The sequence below is a fragment of the Diorhabda carinulata genome, chromosome X (genome assembly GCF_026250575.1).
Source record: "Diorhabda carinulata isolate Delta chromosome X, icDioCari1.1, whole genome shotgun sequence".
Classification (NCBI taxonomy): domain Eukaryota; kingdom Metazoa; phylum Arthropoda; class Insecta; order Coleoptera; family Chrysomelidae; genus Diorhabda; species Diorhabda carinulata.
The window spans coordinates 4,288,944-4,306,787 of NC_079472.1; the positions used below are offsets into that span (position 1 = coordinate 4,288,944).

The following is a 17,844-nucleotide window of genomic DNA, read 5'->3' on the forward strand; positions in this document are numbered from 1 at the left end:
GAACGAATTATACAAAAAATTTATTAATAAATAATTTGATTGTAAGCTTAGTAAGTCCGTGGCAATTGTATACGGATGATTAGGTTAGGTTAGGTTGGGTTAGGTTAGTTTAGTTTTTGAAATTTCCGTGTTTCTAGGATTAAAATGAGACCACGGTTTTTTCCGTGGAGGGTGGTCATTTTGGTTCATACGGTAAGACTTAGAGACACGAAAAAAAGCTTCATTCTGATACGTTTCTATAAAAATTCGCGGGTCTATAAGGTTAAAATGATGGCCACGGATTTTTCCGTAACCATCATTTTAACTGACAACTTTTTCACTTCGTTACTTACTTAGTTTTGTTATAATCACGTTTTGACTTTTGACTTCAGTCTTTATCAAAATATTTATTAAGTCGAAACGTCAATTTTTATCTTTCTCTCCAAAATTATTAAAAAAACTAATTTCAAAACAAAAGAGATCTAAAGGAAATTTTTTAGAGAAAAAAAATGTGGACGTACTTTTTGCAATTGCCGGGGTGTCATCTGAGTCGATTTTTTTTCTCACAAGTGTAGTATTTGATGTGGAGAATGGAGAAATTAATTTGTTAGATATTGTAAGTGACTATACAACAGTAGTGACTACTGCTCCATAATAATTAATGAAAAAGGAAAATTTTATAACAAAAAAACGTAAAAGGGGGATAGACATAGAATCACATGTAGTATTTGTACTTACTTTTTGGTAGATAATTTTATTTATAAATGTTTATATTATGTACAAAAATAAAAAATCCAAATCATATTATTTTATCCAACGTTTTATTCTTTTATCATTCTTATGTTGGTCAATTTTTTTGTTTAATATTAACCCATAGGCTAGAGAATTACTAGTAGACTTGTTATTCACGGAATTAACATAAAAATGTGTTGAAATATGGGCGTAACTACTGCTCTTTATCAAGTTGTGTCATCTCTCGGCCTTCAAGTTCTTTCATGAATAAATAAAAGGTGAACCACATTGTTTTTGATATACGAGTTGAAAATAGAAAAATATTTAAAAATCATATAATTTTAGTTTATAAAATTCAAAAATATCGGTCTACTAAATTTTTAGTATTAAAAACAAAATGAAAGTATTTTATTTTTCATTAATATACCTATATGGATAAAAAGTAATCTTCTCAAGCCTATGAAACGCACATTAGGTTTTATTAAAAACTTTAACCGCTAGTGTGTAATACTAACTTGCAAATCTCGGTGTGTGTGGGTTAGGTGTGGCCCAAGGTGTGGGTTCTGGTCTGTTTCAAACATTACATGCTGCTCCTCCATCTGGTCCATTCGGTAGCTCTTCATTGGGAAATATCGGATCATCTGCTACCACTACATCTTTGCATACAGGTAGGAAACAATTGTATCAAAATTATAAATGGTAAAATCATAAAACTTGTATAATAATGTAATTATGTGTATACCACAATAGTTCGAACCACTTATTTTAATTAAATTTCGGAATGAAAACTTTCATTCATTTCATTTAATAATCTTATTTGCAATACTTTAATTTCCAAACGCAAATTGTATCATTTTGCTTCTACTTGTAGCAGATTTGGTAACTTTGATAAATGCATTGTATATAAAGCTAAAATACGACAGAAATATATTGAAAGAAAATCTGCTTTCGATTTCTTAGTGAAATATTGGGATTTTGACACATGCAAGACGTATTAAATAACGAGACTGGTGGTTAGTTTGATATTATGTATATTTTTTCATTATCACCTTCAATATAGACCCTTCCTCTATCCCTACATCGCTCCATGCGAATCTTCCATTCTTCGAAACAGTCTTTTTCTGTCAGTTCCTCCAAGACTCGCACCGTTTCTTTTTTCACAACTTCAACATTATCAAATATTGTTCATTTTAATGCAAATTTAACCTTAGGAAAGAGGTTGACGTTGAACAGTGTAAGATTCGGCGAATAAAGTGGGTGGTCTAACTCTGGGATGCCGTACTTGCGAGCTTCTTGTTATTCAAATGTGAGGATTCAGGCACCAATTTTACACACACTTTTCGCACACGTTAAAATTTGTCTCACTCATTCTTTGTCAATTCGCACGAATACTTAGCCGCCGGTCAGATCTAACAATATTACCAACCTTTTTGATATTTTCATCCGTTTTTGACATGGAAGGACGACCCGAACGTGAATAATCTTCATCATCTACTAGGTCATGTTGTAAATATCTATAGACGTCACCGATACCTTCGGAGGGGTAACTCGATAAACCGAATCAGTGGAAAATTCGTCCAACATCTTTTGATTGGTGGAAATGCATTGGAAAACTTTTTTCCCTATCAGAACGTACCTAGTGCTCAAATAAATTGAAAATTTCTTTAATTTCTTATTTATTAGATCTAAATGTTCTTGATTTTAGGTCTCTTCTGTTTTGAAATCAGTTTTTCGTAATAATTTTTTAAAAGAAAGATAAAAATAACGTTTCGACTTAACTTCAGTCTTTATCTAACAAGATTACCAACTTTTTTTGATATTTTCATCCGCTTTTGACGTGGAAGGACGACCCGAACGGATGCGACAAACACTCTTTCAATAAATTATAATTTTCAGTTGCAGTTTTTCCAAGTTTCATGTGAAATTTTTCAACAATCCGTTGCTCTACATTTACTTCGATTATTTTTACAGCAAAACAAAAAATCCCCTCGATACAAACGAAGGCCAGAGCTATGCTAGCTGTCTACAGTCACGGTAGACATGGCATTCGAAAGAATAGTCTTTGGCACACGCGTACTTTTTCTGTAGCAGCGCTAGTCTCGTTACTTAATAGCCACACCTCGTACATACATGCTAATAGTGCCGATTTTTTTTCTGTTTAGATAATTTGACGGGCTTAGGCCTAACGACCACCTCTACAGCTCGAAGGGACTCTTTCGATCGCAACACATCTGCTTTTTCGCCATCATTGGAATACAGACAGAAATGGCCGACGTCATACAATATCGGCAACAGTCCGAGTCCATTAACGGGAAGTCTGACACCACCACCACCTACTGCTCCTTTACAACTTGGCGGTCTCGTCAATTCTCGCGTACTATCCGCTGCACCAGGTGCAGAAGCTAAGTACAGAAATTCCGTTGCTGCAGGACTGAACACGACGGCCATTTTCGGTTCGACTAATAGTCTATTTACTAAGATAAATTCGACATTGACTACCGTTCCGACAACACTGGATAAAGGTCCTCAAGGTCGATCAAGACTGCTGGAAGATTTCAGAAATAACAGATATCCTAACTTACAATTAAGGTGAGTTTGTATGACATTTGATAACAAGTGAAATTTTATAATTACCAACGGTATTAATCGGAATATTCGATGGTCTCAGTAACCGGCGAAGAGGTGAAACTAAGTTCGTCTGGAACCAAGACGTCGAATAGTTTGTTCTCAGTAGTATTTGTGAGGTCTGTTAGTTATAGCACGACTCCTCACAGTTTATGCACAGTTTGGCTTATTCGAGGCCAGCTTTTTTTAAACCTACATGCTTTTGCGCAGGTCCTGACGTATCTGCATGACACTAGACGCATTAGTTCGGGAGGGGTAAAAGCTTGTAGAGAGGTGATCGGTTCCTAGCCATTTGAATCTCGGTTCCATCACCAATCTTCAGAATTTTTCGCAACCCCCAATAATTACTGCACCTTCAAACTGAGTTGTTTAGCTCTAGCTGCTCATGGTGGTAGTGCAGCTGTTTTTGGTGGGGTTGCCTTCTTATAATTAACATCTGAAGCTTTAGCCCTTCCTGTGTACTTTGATCAAGAATCTTTCTCCTACTTTCTGAAATTGCCTCAGGGTTTTTGAACACATTTACAACATCGGCAACTTGGGCATTTCTGGGGAAAGAAACATGATGGGTTCTTTAATGGTTTTGTTTTCCAAGGAGTGGATAGAAGAGAGTAGGTGATTGGATGAACGTTTCCCTGTCCTGATGTCATTTCCAACCACCACCACAGTAAATTTATGTTATGAAATATAGAATACAATTATTTAACTTAAACAATATAATGAATCTGTTACAACAGTTTATTATCGAAGCAAGGAAAACTTTTGCGAAAGTTTCACTATACAGAAATATGGTGCATTTTGAGCGCGTGCCAGATTTTGATCAAAAATGGCTGGAAAAACAAAGTTCCGGGCCAAATTTATGACCGAAAACTTTAAATTAATGTTCAGTGACCCACAAAACATAAATGCTGAAAAACTACAGCAAAACTTTCCTTTGATAATACCAGCCTATATTGGAAGTTTCATTGGGGAAAAGATGTATGGATGGTTGCCAGGATGTAGTATGGATGGTGACCTACCTAATAGGTTCTATCCTCGAATTGAAATGTTATCGGATCATCTAGATTGTTCCTTTTTAATAAAATCTTCTTTGAAAATGGTCGTTTTTACTTATTATTGAATTTTTTGTTGAAAAAAAAACGAAATGATAAATAAATATTATTTTTTAGGGATCTGGCTAACCACATCGTTGAATTTTCACAAGATCAACATGGATCGCGATTCATACAACAAAAATTGGAACGCGCGACTGCTACAGAAAAACAAATGGTATTCAATGAGATCTTGTCAGCTGCTTACAATCTAATGACCGACGTTTTTGGTAATTATGTCATACAAAAGTTTTTCGAATTCGGTACTCCTGAACAGAAGACTACACTTGCGCAAAAGGTAAGATTACATGATCCATTTATACAATCACATTCGACATGCAAAATTCCACTTAGTTCCCTAGCCATGAATGTCTTGGAATTTTCTTGCAGCAATAATATCTTGGTTGGAAAGTTTCATACATTTATATGTTCCATGATCCAGATATCTAAAATAACAATTTAAATAACTTCTTAAACTTTTTTTTAGGTTCGTGGGCATGTATTGCCATTGGCTTTACAGATGTACGGATGCCGTGTAATACAGAAAGCATTAGAATCTATTCCTCCTGAGCAACAGCAAGAAATCGTTAGAGAATTGGACGGACACGTTTTGAAATGTGTTAAAGACCAAAACGGTAATCACGTGGTGCAGAAATGTATCGAATGTGTTGATCCCAATGCTTTGCAGGTAAATAACAATTCAAAAAAAAATACAAATATTCGGAATTATGTAATATTAATTATTTTATTTTGTTTTTAGTTCATCATTTCATCATTCTCTGGACAAGTATACACTTTATCGACCCATCCATACGGATGTAGAGTAATTCAGCGCATCTTAGAACATTGTACACCTGATCAGACAACGCCTATCTTGGCTGAACTACATCAACATACCGATCAGTTGATTCAAGATCAATTCGGAAATTATGTTATCCAACATGTACTGGGTAAGCAGATATAAAGTCGAATATTGCTGTTTGAATCCATATTACTTCACCATACCAATTGGCATTACATTGTGAGCCTTGGCATTTCGCCTCCAAGTTGGTATGTTCTCACCAACCATCCCCATTCTCTCGCATTGATTGTTTATGAACTTGATCAGTCCATTTAATCCGGATTCTGCTATTGTATGTTTTAGCATTCATGATCTTCTTAGGCATCCATTCTTTACATGTAGCCAAACCATCTCAACTTTTGAGATTTACTGAATCAGACGATGTTTTCATTACCTAGTATTTCATCGTTTTCTGTATTATTTCGGATTCTCCAATTTATTTCGTTCATTCTAATTCTTCCAAACATTCTTCTGATAATTTTTTTCTCAAATAATCTCTCTTATTAGTGTCCTGTAGATGTCTCAAAATTATTTCTGTTTAAAAATTGATCCTGCACTACATTCTTACAAATTCTAAATTTATGTATTTATGTAACTTTTTAGAGCATGGAAAACCGGAAGATAAATCTCAGTTGATCAATAGCGTTAGAGGAAAGGTATTGGTACTGAGTCAACATAAATTTGCTAGTAACGTTGTGGAAAAATGCGTGACACATGCCACTAGAGCAGAAAGGGCTCTACTCATTGAAGAAGTATGCGGATTTAATGACAAGTAAGTAAAAAATATACCGTTAACATATAACAAGGTCAATAAGCTGTAAATGGTCAGGATAAGACTTGAAGATACTTGTTATATCCATCAACAGGTGAAGATTGAAATCTTTGTGTCATCTTAACATCAGGATGTAAGGTTATATAACATCATCTACAGTTAGTTAAAGCCCAACAGTGATAAATTTGGATTCTTGCTTATTTAATACTGTGAATGCATATATTGTTGGAATATATTATATATGCATATATTGTTAGCTTTGAAGGCCCTGAACGCTGTTGAGTATACGTCCGAGCTAGCTTAGGAGTACAAAAAAACTCTAAAAGCATTAGATAACAGAAACAAAGTAATTCTAATGTGACTATCAGGGTATATAAGGCAAAGAAGAAGCAGACAGCTTTGCCTAAAAAGAGGCAACGACTCCCGAGTTTTTACTAAAACCCTACTGTGGCCTCTATAACGAACTGAATGCTAAAAAATGAGATGACGAAACACTCAAGGCCTAAGACAAACTATTAACAATATCAACTTAGAAATCTGACGAAGTTCTCGAGATGTCCAGAAACGTCTTAAGCTAGTGGTCAGTCTTCTGACTGATCAAATACCACTTTAAGACTTACAAGCATAGCAGAGAACGACAACTGTAGGTTCTGCGGGCAAGCCCTAGCGACAGCAAGACATTTTCACTGTGAATGACTGTTCTTCCGCGTCAAGGTCCTTATACTCTTTTTCGATTTTGTTTCGCAGTATGTTGAGATCTACATTCTGCTAATTGTGCGGGTCACTACAGATTCTTTCAAAAAAAGTCGGATAATAATTCAGATATCTCCAATAATCACACAGAAATAACAGTTTTTAAGAAAATTATTTATTTCTTATTTTGGGGTTGTAAGCATTAACTCACTCTTTTTTAGAGTAAAATCGACTGGTGTTCGAAAAAAAAATGAATTGCACAATTTTAGGGATTGTCGCAATAATATCCTAGTATAACTTTTTTTTGGAACATTTCCAAAGATTTAAGAAGCGTTGGTCGTTTTTTAGGAGTTTTTGAAAAAAAGGGAATAAATGAAAACTGAGACCTTTCAGACGCGAAATTAAATCGTAATAAAAATTTTCTTGTTACCTAGTTGTCGTAGACAACTAACATTTTTTTATCTTCAGAAAATTTTACAATTATTAGAAAAATATCACCTGTACATGTTGATTCAGCTAATTGTAGTCTACCATGTATTTAAATGTTCTTTGTGGTACTGAACATTTTGACTTGTTATTTGTTTTATTGATGACTAATCTTTTGTTTTTACTAGCGCTCTACACGTAATGATGAAAGATCAGTACGCTAATTACGTGGTGCAGAAAATGATTGACGTTAGCGAACCTACACAGCGCAAGGTGTTGATGCACAAGATACGCCCTCATTTGAATTCATTGCGAAAATATACATACGGCAAACACATCATTGCCAAATTGGAGAAGTATTTCATGAAAGCACCAGGATCGCTCAGCTCCATCGGAGGGGAGCTCGGCCCTATCGGTCCTCCTACTAACGGTGTGCTCTAAGAACATTTAATTCGGAAGTAAAACATTTCTTTTTAATCATGTTTTATTTAATTTTGATTCCAGTATTTTTTTTTTTCGAGTTGATTCTTTTATTTTTTTCCTTGAATGACTGCCATGTAAGGTAGTTCATTTAAATATTTTTTTCTTTCGTAATTTTTTTTATCATGAATTTTTCTACTTTATTTTTCATTTTAAGGTTAGTAATAGTTAAGGTTTATCATGTACACATATTGTCTTGTATTATAATTGTAATTTATGTAATTTGACTTATTATTATTATTATGTTTCTTTTTCCAATAATTAATTGCGTTGATTGGCTTTTGTTTTTCGACACATTGCTGGTAATAGTGATTTTTTAGGTTTAGTGAGTCCTGATTTTATTTTTTTTTTCTGTATCGTTTCGATGCGATTAGGATCATTTGAAATAAAAGCAAAAGACAAGCAATTAAATGAAGCAACGTGCATGTTCATTTTTGTCTCCTAACGGAATAAGTTTTCCAAAAAATAAAATAATCAAAAGATGAATCTCATTTATTATTCTTGTTTCGCGTCCTATGAAAAGAAACAATTTTGTAAATAAAACGATTTTTTCTAGGAAGTAAACTGAATATTTTCCAAAAAGATTTGTTGGTAATTTGTTCTTTCTAGAAATTATTGCCCATTTCTCCTGACAGTAAGTTAATTAATGTGATAAGGTCCTCAGGAAATAGACTTGAACATCATCAGAATTCATCAAAATAAAATGTTTTCTAAAATTCGCACGTCATCCAACACACGCTTGTTCTTTTTTCAAAATTTTCCCAAAAAACAAATATATGGAAAACATCTTTTTAAAATTGCCCCGATCAAATAATCACTATTCGTAATTTTTTAAAGGGGTTTTTTTAAATAAAATTTTTTGGGATTCTTTAAAAATTATAATCAACCTAACATACACGCCGTTTGCATTTATATTAGGACTTAGGGTTTTTATCATTATATTAGAAAAGTTTCTTAGATGTCGGCCGCTTTGTTTCGCTAACTATCGAGAAAAACTTCACAAATATTTTTTCAAGATTTAGAGACACGAGATTTTTCAACGGCTAAAATGTATAAAATATTTTTTTCTCATTGTTATTCCATCATTCCAAAATAATAATTATCATAAAATAATATACCAATGAAACAAGTGTTTTCAATAATATTTTTATCATTCACGGGGTAGTTATTAAACCTCGACAGAATCATTGTTTATCATTTTCTTTTTAGCAATTTTAGAATTAATTAAGAAAAACACAAATTATAAACCAAAAAACTATTATTTTAACACTAGTTTGTTTCAACCGTCTAAAATTTTCTCTTTTTCATCATTTCAATTTCTTCTATCAAAGTTTGTTAACATTGCAACCTAAATGTATCAAAATGGACATAAATTAGGGAATAAATATTTGTAAAGTTCCATTATGAAATAAATGAAGAACCAGTACAAATAGAACAAAAATCCATATTTATTGATATAGCTTCAAGGATTTGTCATAGTTTGGTACAATTTGTTGTGTAAACTAGAATGTCGTCTTCTATTTATTGATTCATTAGGTCAGTGGCGGCACTATATACCACATGTGAACGTCAACGATATCAGATTTTTGAGGGCTCTTTCATTTCATGAATAAAATAAATGAGTTTTTCGGCTTTTAGTCTAATTGAGCTCAACAATGTTAATTTCAAATCCTGTTACGGACTTCTTGAATCCAGCTTTGTAAAGAATTAATAGCGACTTGGACTTGAGTAGATTACCAACTGCCGATAGAGAGAGAAACGACATCGGTATACCACTCTCTATTTCTCTCTGCTCTATTCTGATGATGGGATCGAAATGACGTCGATGTTTCAACCGGTAGGAACTCCAAAAGAGAAGAATAACAAGTTAAGATATTATTAACAAGTAGAGGGAGGGTAAAACGATGCTCTTCCAATAGTATAATTAGACTTACATGCCGCTCTCTACATCTTTAACTCTATGGGTTGGACATAGTCATGCAAACCACTATTGAATCGTCCATTTCGGTTTTACCTCGCATCTCGTAGATTTGTCGATGAATTTTACTTGGTTTAACGGTGTTCGCCTTCAAAAAACCAAATTTCAGAAATAATCATTTGAAACAAAGCTCTACAACGAACAATAAGTTCAGAATAGCTTTCCGATGTTTTATTAGACTCATAGTACATATCTCACCTATTTCATTCCCTAAACCTCGATAATTGCTAATATATTAAAATCTCCATTATTCCAACTTTATTCTCCTTCACTGTGTTTTGCGAGTACAAAACAACTAAGAACATAAACTTCATTACATTGGAACAGTTGACGTTGGGTTATCAGTCTGCTGTACATACAACGCTAACCAACTGGTATACCAATAATCAAGCAATTGAAGACATTGAAAACAATACATTGAATCTAACATTGGGAAAAAGTCGATAATAAAATGAATTGAAATGAAGGAAACAAGGAAGAATGTTGAAAGAGTAGAAGAAAACAAATAACCTCCAATTATGAATTCAAATGAAGAAACAGAAGCAATTGGGATGCTGTCTTAAGAATAATTAAGATTCATTCAGGAAGCTAGTACACACCGAAGAACAAATTCTTAAGATACTAGATTACTTCACCAAATTATTCAACAAGTACCAATTCCCTGGAGCCATCTTCTTGGATGTCAGCAAAGTCTTCGACCGTGTCTAACATCAAGGCCATATAGTCAAGATGAAATAAATAGGATGTTCAATAAGGCAGGTGGAAATTGGGACACGTATAGCACGTGTGAGGTAGTGTGACACGACTAGTGCATGCTACATATGCTGCGCGGTGATCCGCATATTGAGACACGCGTTTTCAAATAAGAAACTGTGAGGTTTGGATTTGATTGGCAGTTTGAAACTATCTGGCATCAAATAATATCTTGACATTTTGACAATCGAACTAAACAATTGTTGTTATTGAACTTGAGTTCTGAATCAGAATCGGATGATGATGCTGAGGAGGAAATGTCGTTTTATTTCTTGATGATAAAGAAATTTAAAGCATTTGATAAATTTATTCTATCGAAGAGAAAAAAAGAGTAGAAAATTCACAATTACAACTAAAATGAGTGATACTGATTTTGCTAATTATTTCCGAATGAATTGAAACCAGTTGCTGAAGTACATAAGATGATTCGACATAATACCCCAAATCTGATTCTTCAGTTTCGTCTTCATATAATCACCATTTTTTGTATCGTCATTCTGTCATTTCTTTTTTCGTAGAAAAATTAAGGAAAGACTTGCTAGACACTCACAAGTGTGTCACAACAAACTGTGTCTGCAGACACAGTTTGTGAGCTCACGCGTGTCCCAATTTGCGCCTAGCCTAACTTTGACGAAACTGCTGTTGTCGATAGTTTGATCTGTTCAAATGAAATGTGTTTTTTTATAACAACTTTTTATTATTATTCACATGAGACTATTGGAATGGAACTAACTTTTTTGTAAATAATTATTATATTTAAAATATCATTTTCCGAAAAAAGAATCCCGTTGTTTCTACCTCTTATTATTACGTTTGTAAAATATGTTAATTTGTCATAGAAAAAAAGAAACTAATATTTCAGAGATATATTTATTGAGTTGATATCGTATTCAAATTGATTATGTAAAAAAGACTCGAGGAAATTTTTATCGACTTGTAAAATAATAAAATCCCTATGATGTAAATATAATTTGTAAAAAAAAATATGTAATTTTTCTTGTACATATTGTGAAGGATTTAACGGTAGTTGAAAGGAAACATCGCGGGCCGTCCTAGATCGTTTGGAATCCTGTTACTCCAAGAAATCTAGATAAATGAAAAGCTAAAGCCGAAAAAAATTCTTGTACTCTGTTTATTGCCATCCTATTTCATATTTGACGCAGTTGCTAAATGTATTGAATTCTTGATAGCGAAAAGCAACTGTAATAAATTTAGTTTTAATTAAAGCATATACAGAGTACATATTAACTAATTAATATTTCTATTTGTCTTGTGGTATATGGAAAAAATTCCTCTTAGACACATGTAAGCTGTTTAAATGGTAGGAAGTATTTTACAAAAAAAATGTAGAACTTGATGGCACTTTTTTCTTTTTACAATTTTAAATTTAAATCGTGTAAATTTTTCTCAGATTCCATTTTAATATTAACAACAATTATCAATGTCTATGATACACTAAACGGACGTTCCAATTCTGCGAACATCTCTATTCAGTATGCACTAATTTTTTTTTATTTATCGGTGTTTTAATATCATTAAATGTCACTTGTCGCAGTCGATTATTTCCATTGAGAAGTTATCAGTACTTTGGGACGTCTCATATCTTTTATTGCATTTATGACTTTGTTTTCCCAAGCTAACCTTTAGGAATAACCATATTTGTACACATTTTCACTGTTAACATAAATTTAGATAATATTTAAATTTAAAGATCATGTCTTACATTGACCGACGATTAAATTATTTCACTAGAACCAAAAATTGAAGGCAAATTTCATTTAACAGTCGAGTACATATTTATATCAACAAATCCTTCAAAAAGGAGCCAGGAAGAAAATAACACGTCCAGTACACAACCTCTACAAAGGAAATTCAAATTGTTTCCTTTTTATTTTTCCATTAAAATACTTTTTAAATCTTAGTTGTCGTTTTATCATCAAAATAGGCGATACATTTTTAAATGAAATTTTGAGGTTATAAAACAGGAAAAAATCGCTGGGGACCAGATCTGGTGAATACGTGAATTTTAGTCAAGGCCATTATACGGTGCGTTGTCCTGATGGAATTACTTATCCTGTCTTTACATTTTATGGGCCATGTCCGTCCGCAAGCAGCTCTTCTTAGCTCATATGCTAAAGGCTGGGTCCATTGGCCCAATCAAATAAATTTCTTCGGTATTTTGAAGAATCTTTTGAAATATAGTATGAATAGAGAAAATTTTTGAGAAATGCAGGATTGTAGTGCAAAGACACCTGAAATTTAAATGCGCTTTATCAGATCATAAATTACAAACTTTCATAGGTTTGGCCTTGTAGTTGTATCTTTTGAAATTCTATTTTTGAAAAACGTTCTAAATTATAAATGAATAATGAAACTTGATCCATGTTTTATGCTTTTCATCGGTGCAAGTAGCTAAAATAATCAAACTAACCACTTACTGATTACAATCACGAACTTTTATATAAACTGAATCTCGGTTATGCGCATAAGTCGTTTCGTGAAAAGGGCAGTTGACAAAGGTTTCTCTCAGCTTTATCAACTCTACTAATAATCTAAGAATGTTACAAATAAGTAGCAACTAGGTATATCTATATTTGGAAATTATTCCCTGTCAACTTATATTTTTTATGAAAATGTTTATTAGCTAACTTTGAGGACTGTTCTATTATATACAATTGTATCCTATTGGAACAATATCTGCGGTATTCAACCATGCGTAAAATAATTGTTCCATTTTTTTACCGTTCGAACATGTTCTTTTAAGGAGTGCGTTGTGATTTCATTTTTCTCCTCATTAGATGTACTTATTTAGCCAAAAGCTTGTTCATAAGAACCGTTAAGTGTGTAGATCAATCTTCGGTTTCTACTCTAATGTGTGTCAGAAACCATTCTGTAATGCTCTGAATTCTTTGAATATGTTCTTGCAAATGGAATTACTAAGGTTTCTTAAAAAAATATATTTTCGTTTGTACATTTGTCAGACATGATCTTTAATATCACCGATAATCCAAATAAAACCATAATTTCGGTTATCTTTAGTAAGTGTACACGATTCCGAGTTTTTGTATTATATTGTAATATAGTTTCGTTCGTAACATTTCCGATATATAAAAAATAACACCATTTAACAACCATCCGTCATTTTTAAATGTAACTAGGTAATTTGTACGCTTACCAATGATAACCATACGGGCAAAATCTGGACCAGATCTCGATATTTTGAATAAAACGGTTCAATTTCAACCATTTTTGAAGATTGGTAAGAAACTAGATTATTTAAAAACCTAAATCTGGTTGTTGTTTTGTCTAATGTGAAATTTAACAATTTCAATGTGCATTTGTAGTAATTAGTGAGAACATACAGTAGGCGAAAATTCGAAAATTATCATTTCTACGGTTTTTAATGATTATATCCATTTTGTGACCCAATTGTTTTTATTCACGATTCACAAATTATGTTTATTAAATTCTAGAGCTAATAGGATACAATAAATCCCGAAATATAAACATTGTGGTAGATATTTCGGAAATATACCTATCCAAATGGTTGTTTCTTTCTTATTATACATCATCAGTAGTGCTACAGTCTTTCAGGAGGGCCTCGACTGTCTCTAGCATCCAACGCCATTTTTTCCGGTCTCTTACAAGAACCATCCAGTTTACTGCACCAATCTTGTAGCATCTTCTCTCTCCATCTTAGCGTTGGTCTCCCTCTGCCTATGGTCAGTCCATTGGTATGACCTTAAAGTTATTTTTGTGGGCACGCTATTATCGATGCGTCCTGACCATCTAAGCCTGCCAATCTGGATTGTTGTTATTACTTCTTCTTGAGGGACTCGTTTTACGTAATTATTTTGACAGTTCAAAATAACAACGATTGGCCTCTGACTAACTCATTATTCAAGTTTATCGAGGCTCCGAAATAAACGAACTCAAATACTACTTCGATATTTTCCAATTGTATTATTTAGAATCGCATTTCTAGCCCTGCGCTTTTTTTCGCAGCCTTAAAACTTTGTCTTATTCGTATTGATTCTTTGCATAATTCTCAAAATTTCTTAGGGTTCTAGAGGTCAGCTCTATGTCGTCTCCGTAGGCAAGCACCTGTATTGTCGATTTTGACTACTTTTTCCAGTGCTGAGTTGAATAGGAGACACGCCTCACGCCTACTGTTGTTTGCAAAGGGTCTGAGATTTCATTATGTTTTTTTTTAACATAACACACCACATTTGATATTGTTATCTTTGTCAAATGAATAAGGTTTTTGGTATGTGTAGTTCATTCATGGCCTGGTCTTGGAATACTATCAAATAACGCCTTAAAATCAATGAAAATGTGGAAGATTGTACTCGTAGCACTTTTCAAGTATCTGGTGTAGTATGAAAATCTGGTGTGTTATTATACAGTTTTAGGAAAAACGAAAGTTTTATTTTTCATTGTATTATCAGATTTTGAAATTGATGTATACAATTCTGGTCCACCTTGTATATTTAAAAACAGGGAGAAAAATTCCGTTTTTTGTCGTTTCAAATTGTTATAGTTATTTCGAAAAACTTTCTGAATTACTTTTAATAAATTCTATATAGGATATTTAGTTGAATAGTTTTGTAACATATAATTGGATTTGATTTATTAGGTTTTTCTGGGATTCCAATTTTCTCAAAATAATTATATTTAGCTCAAGTTTATTACTACGATAGAACATTGGAAGTTATTAATTTTATTTTTCTCTTGATACTTACAAATATTCAAATGAAACAGTGAAAAGTTACGTATTATGGCTGACGTAATCAAAATATCTTTTTCTAATTTTCCTTAGCTGAAATTAAAGGTTTCGTCAGTGGGATCTGGTCTTTAAGGACACCTACTTATATCCCCCCCTCACTTTCCTAGTGATATGTATATATTATAATAAAAATAATTACGATGTTTTATGTGTTGAGATCATTATTAAATTGTATCACATGTATTTATATAGAAACATAAAAAGTGTTTAATAGTGTAATAATGTAAGATATCCAATTTTGTACTTAGAAATTATTTGTATTTTGTAATTTTTAACCATAACTTTAAAGGGCGTACGGCTGTTTTCGGTTGACAGTTTAAATTTAAAAAAAAAATGTTTACAAAATCTCATGCTTGAATAATGGATAATTTTTAAAACATATCTATCTTTGAAACGATTCAATCTATAGTATGTTGTATATTTTTTGATAAAAATCGCAATGCTTGACATATATGCAAATTTTCTTATATATATATAAACATACCAGGTATTAATGATACTGTTGCCGAAAACTGTTGCGTTCTATAAGAAAAATAAAACAGTGTGGAGGGGAATAAAGGGTAAGATGGCCATTTCCTTTGAAGATGGCAGACTGATGTAAAGATTACTAAAACAAAAAGATGTAAAGTGTAAATTCCGTTTTGGTTTTCACGTTGTAAAACTGTATAATACATGTGTAAAAATATGAGCCGTACTGGTATCATGTAATTAAATTTGTAAACTATTGTATTTCTAAAATTTTTGGGACAGTCTGTTTCATTGTAATTTTGAGAGGCGGATTACCGAACGGTAAATCCGCCCCGCTTTGTAGGGTAGCTGGATGGGGATCACAATTATCTCGAGTCGTTTCTATAAGAAATAAGCCGAACAACGCCAAACAATTGCCAATAACAAAATTTTTCTTTAACGTTAATAAACTGTAAGATTGTTACATATAGGGATTGTTACTCAAATTTTTGCAATTATCTCCCTAATAATTTTAACAATTTTTTAAACTATTGATCTTGCAAAAGTACTGATTATATGTTACTGAAACATCTATTGGTGTCGTTTGAAAACTTTACGAAAACCAAAATCACGTTTTAATGATATCAGAATAAATTTAACAATTTGGTGATACAATGAGAACAAGTGTGACAAAAAAATCATGGCATATCACAATTTTGAAAATAACAATTCAAATCAAAATTCGAAAAGGGAAATAACAGAGAAAACAGCTCGAAAAGCACTTCTCCCTATTTTGAGACAGACTAGCTAGTTCATGCTGATTTTTTGGGTGATTCACAATAAATGGAGTAGATTTTGTTTATAAAAATTTGGAAATAGTTTACGACTCCAACTTCATTGACTGCGGCACTTAATGCTAGCTAAAGCCTTTGCATCATACAATGCCAAACAATAATTGCTTGGAAATTTCAATCAGCCTTTTTGCAACACGTGTTTTTTACCTAACATTACGGAAAAAATTATCAAATCTGACAAAATAAAAAAGGTCAATGATTTTACCACTCACTGTATGCTTTTAGATGAAAAAAAATTACATCTCTTAGCTATAAAATTACTAAATAATTTTTGAGCTTTCCACTTTTTTATGAACTTGAACTATAACGAAAGCAGATATGGCTAAGATTTAATTAGGGTCGCACAGTTTGAAGAAAGTTCTAGTTTTACCATTTTTTCTGCAAATTATTTTGAATATTCTATTTATATTGATAATTATATAAAAAACGTAGCTTACTTTATGAATGTAACTGATACCTAGATACGTATTTCTGTCCATTTAGTAACAAAATGGCGATTTGTTTTTAACAGTTTTTTGATGTTTTACGAAGTTATGGCAATTGTAATGTTGTAAAGCACCATCTCGAGAGTATCAGTTCACAATACAATATGGCTCTCTGCGAATTACGGCTGTATATTATATTTATTATGCGATCTGTTTCAATGAATGTGTAAATTTAGTTGTCGAGAATGCATGCTAGTTTTTATTAGGATGGTAATATCCAATATGTATAATAATGTATTTCGATTTTATTATTTTTTACCACAGTAGTAATAAATCAATAAATAATTCAATATTCGCTTATGTTCTCTTTTTGTTTCTTCTAATTTTTCTCTATGTACACACTTTTTAAGATAGAGCTTTTTTTCGTTTTTTTTTTCTTTAGTTTTTTATATTAGCAAATGTTGGGATTGTCATTATTATCCCTAGGGCTAGACTGTTCGATATTGATTCACAAATAAATGTAACAATAATACGTTTCGAGTGGTTTTTTTTATTTTAATCCTCCCTCTTCCTTTCCCACTTTTAATTACATTCATCGGAATAGTGTAAACCCACCAAGATTTTAATTTTAAAAAACAAACACTAAAACTAAAATTTTGTTAGTTAATGAATAGTATACAGAATAAGTCAAATTATGTAACATACTGGAGGAGTTTATTTTATCACCAGAGAAAAAGACTGTTTGTAGTCTCTGAAGTGGATAAATTTATTATCGTAACACTCTTCGGATAGTGAAATTGTGAGTGTTTATATAGTTGTAGTAAAAACAGTGTGTTCACTAGAGACCAAGGATTTATAACTTTTTCTGAAGTTTTGTTGTTTTCCTAAATTACTTTTGTTAACCTCCCAGTCATGAACTGTTTTCTCAAGACAAGAATATTTTAAATACTTGAGGACGTTTCAGA

General features: G+C 32.4%; 1 protein-coding gene across 8 annotated transcripts in view; it reads left to right on the top strand.

The window, feature by feature from the left end:
- Nucleotides 1–17,415, top strand: part of LOC130901193 (maternal protein pumilio-like) — a 338,508-nt gene extending 321,093 nt beyond the window's left edge. For 5 of the 8 annotated variants that reach the window (XM_057812369.1, XM_057812368.1, XM_057812371.1 and 2 more), the window contains 7 exons: nucleotides 1,254–1,379; nucleotides 2,874–3,300; nucleotides 4,503–4,722; nucleotides 4,912–5,112; nucleotides 5,185–5,374; nucleotides 5,869–6,037; nucleotides 7,345–17,415. In XM_057812369.1, coding sequence (XP_057668352.1) covers nucleotides 1,254–1,379; nucleotides 2,874–3,300; nucleotides 4,503–4,722; nucleotides 4,912–5,112; nucleotides 5,185–5,374; nucleotides 5,869–6,037; nucleotides 7,345–7,597 — 1,586 coding nt within the window. In that variant the 3' untranslated portion in view covers nucleotides 7,598–17,415. The remainder of the gene's footprint in view (nucleotides 1–1,253; nucleotides 1,380–2,873; nucleotides 3,301–4,502; nucleotides 4,723–4,911; nucleotides 5,113–5,184; nucleotides 5,375–5,868; nucleotides 6,038–7,344) is intronic. The other 3 variants (XM_057812372.1, XM_057812373.1, XM_057812376.1) reach the window with 1 other exon arrangement.
- Nucleotides 17,416–17,844: the final 429 nt, after the last annotated feature.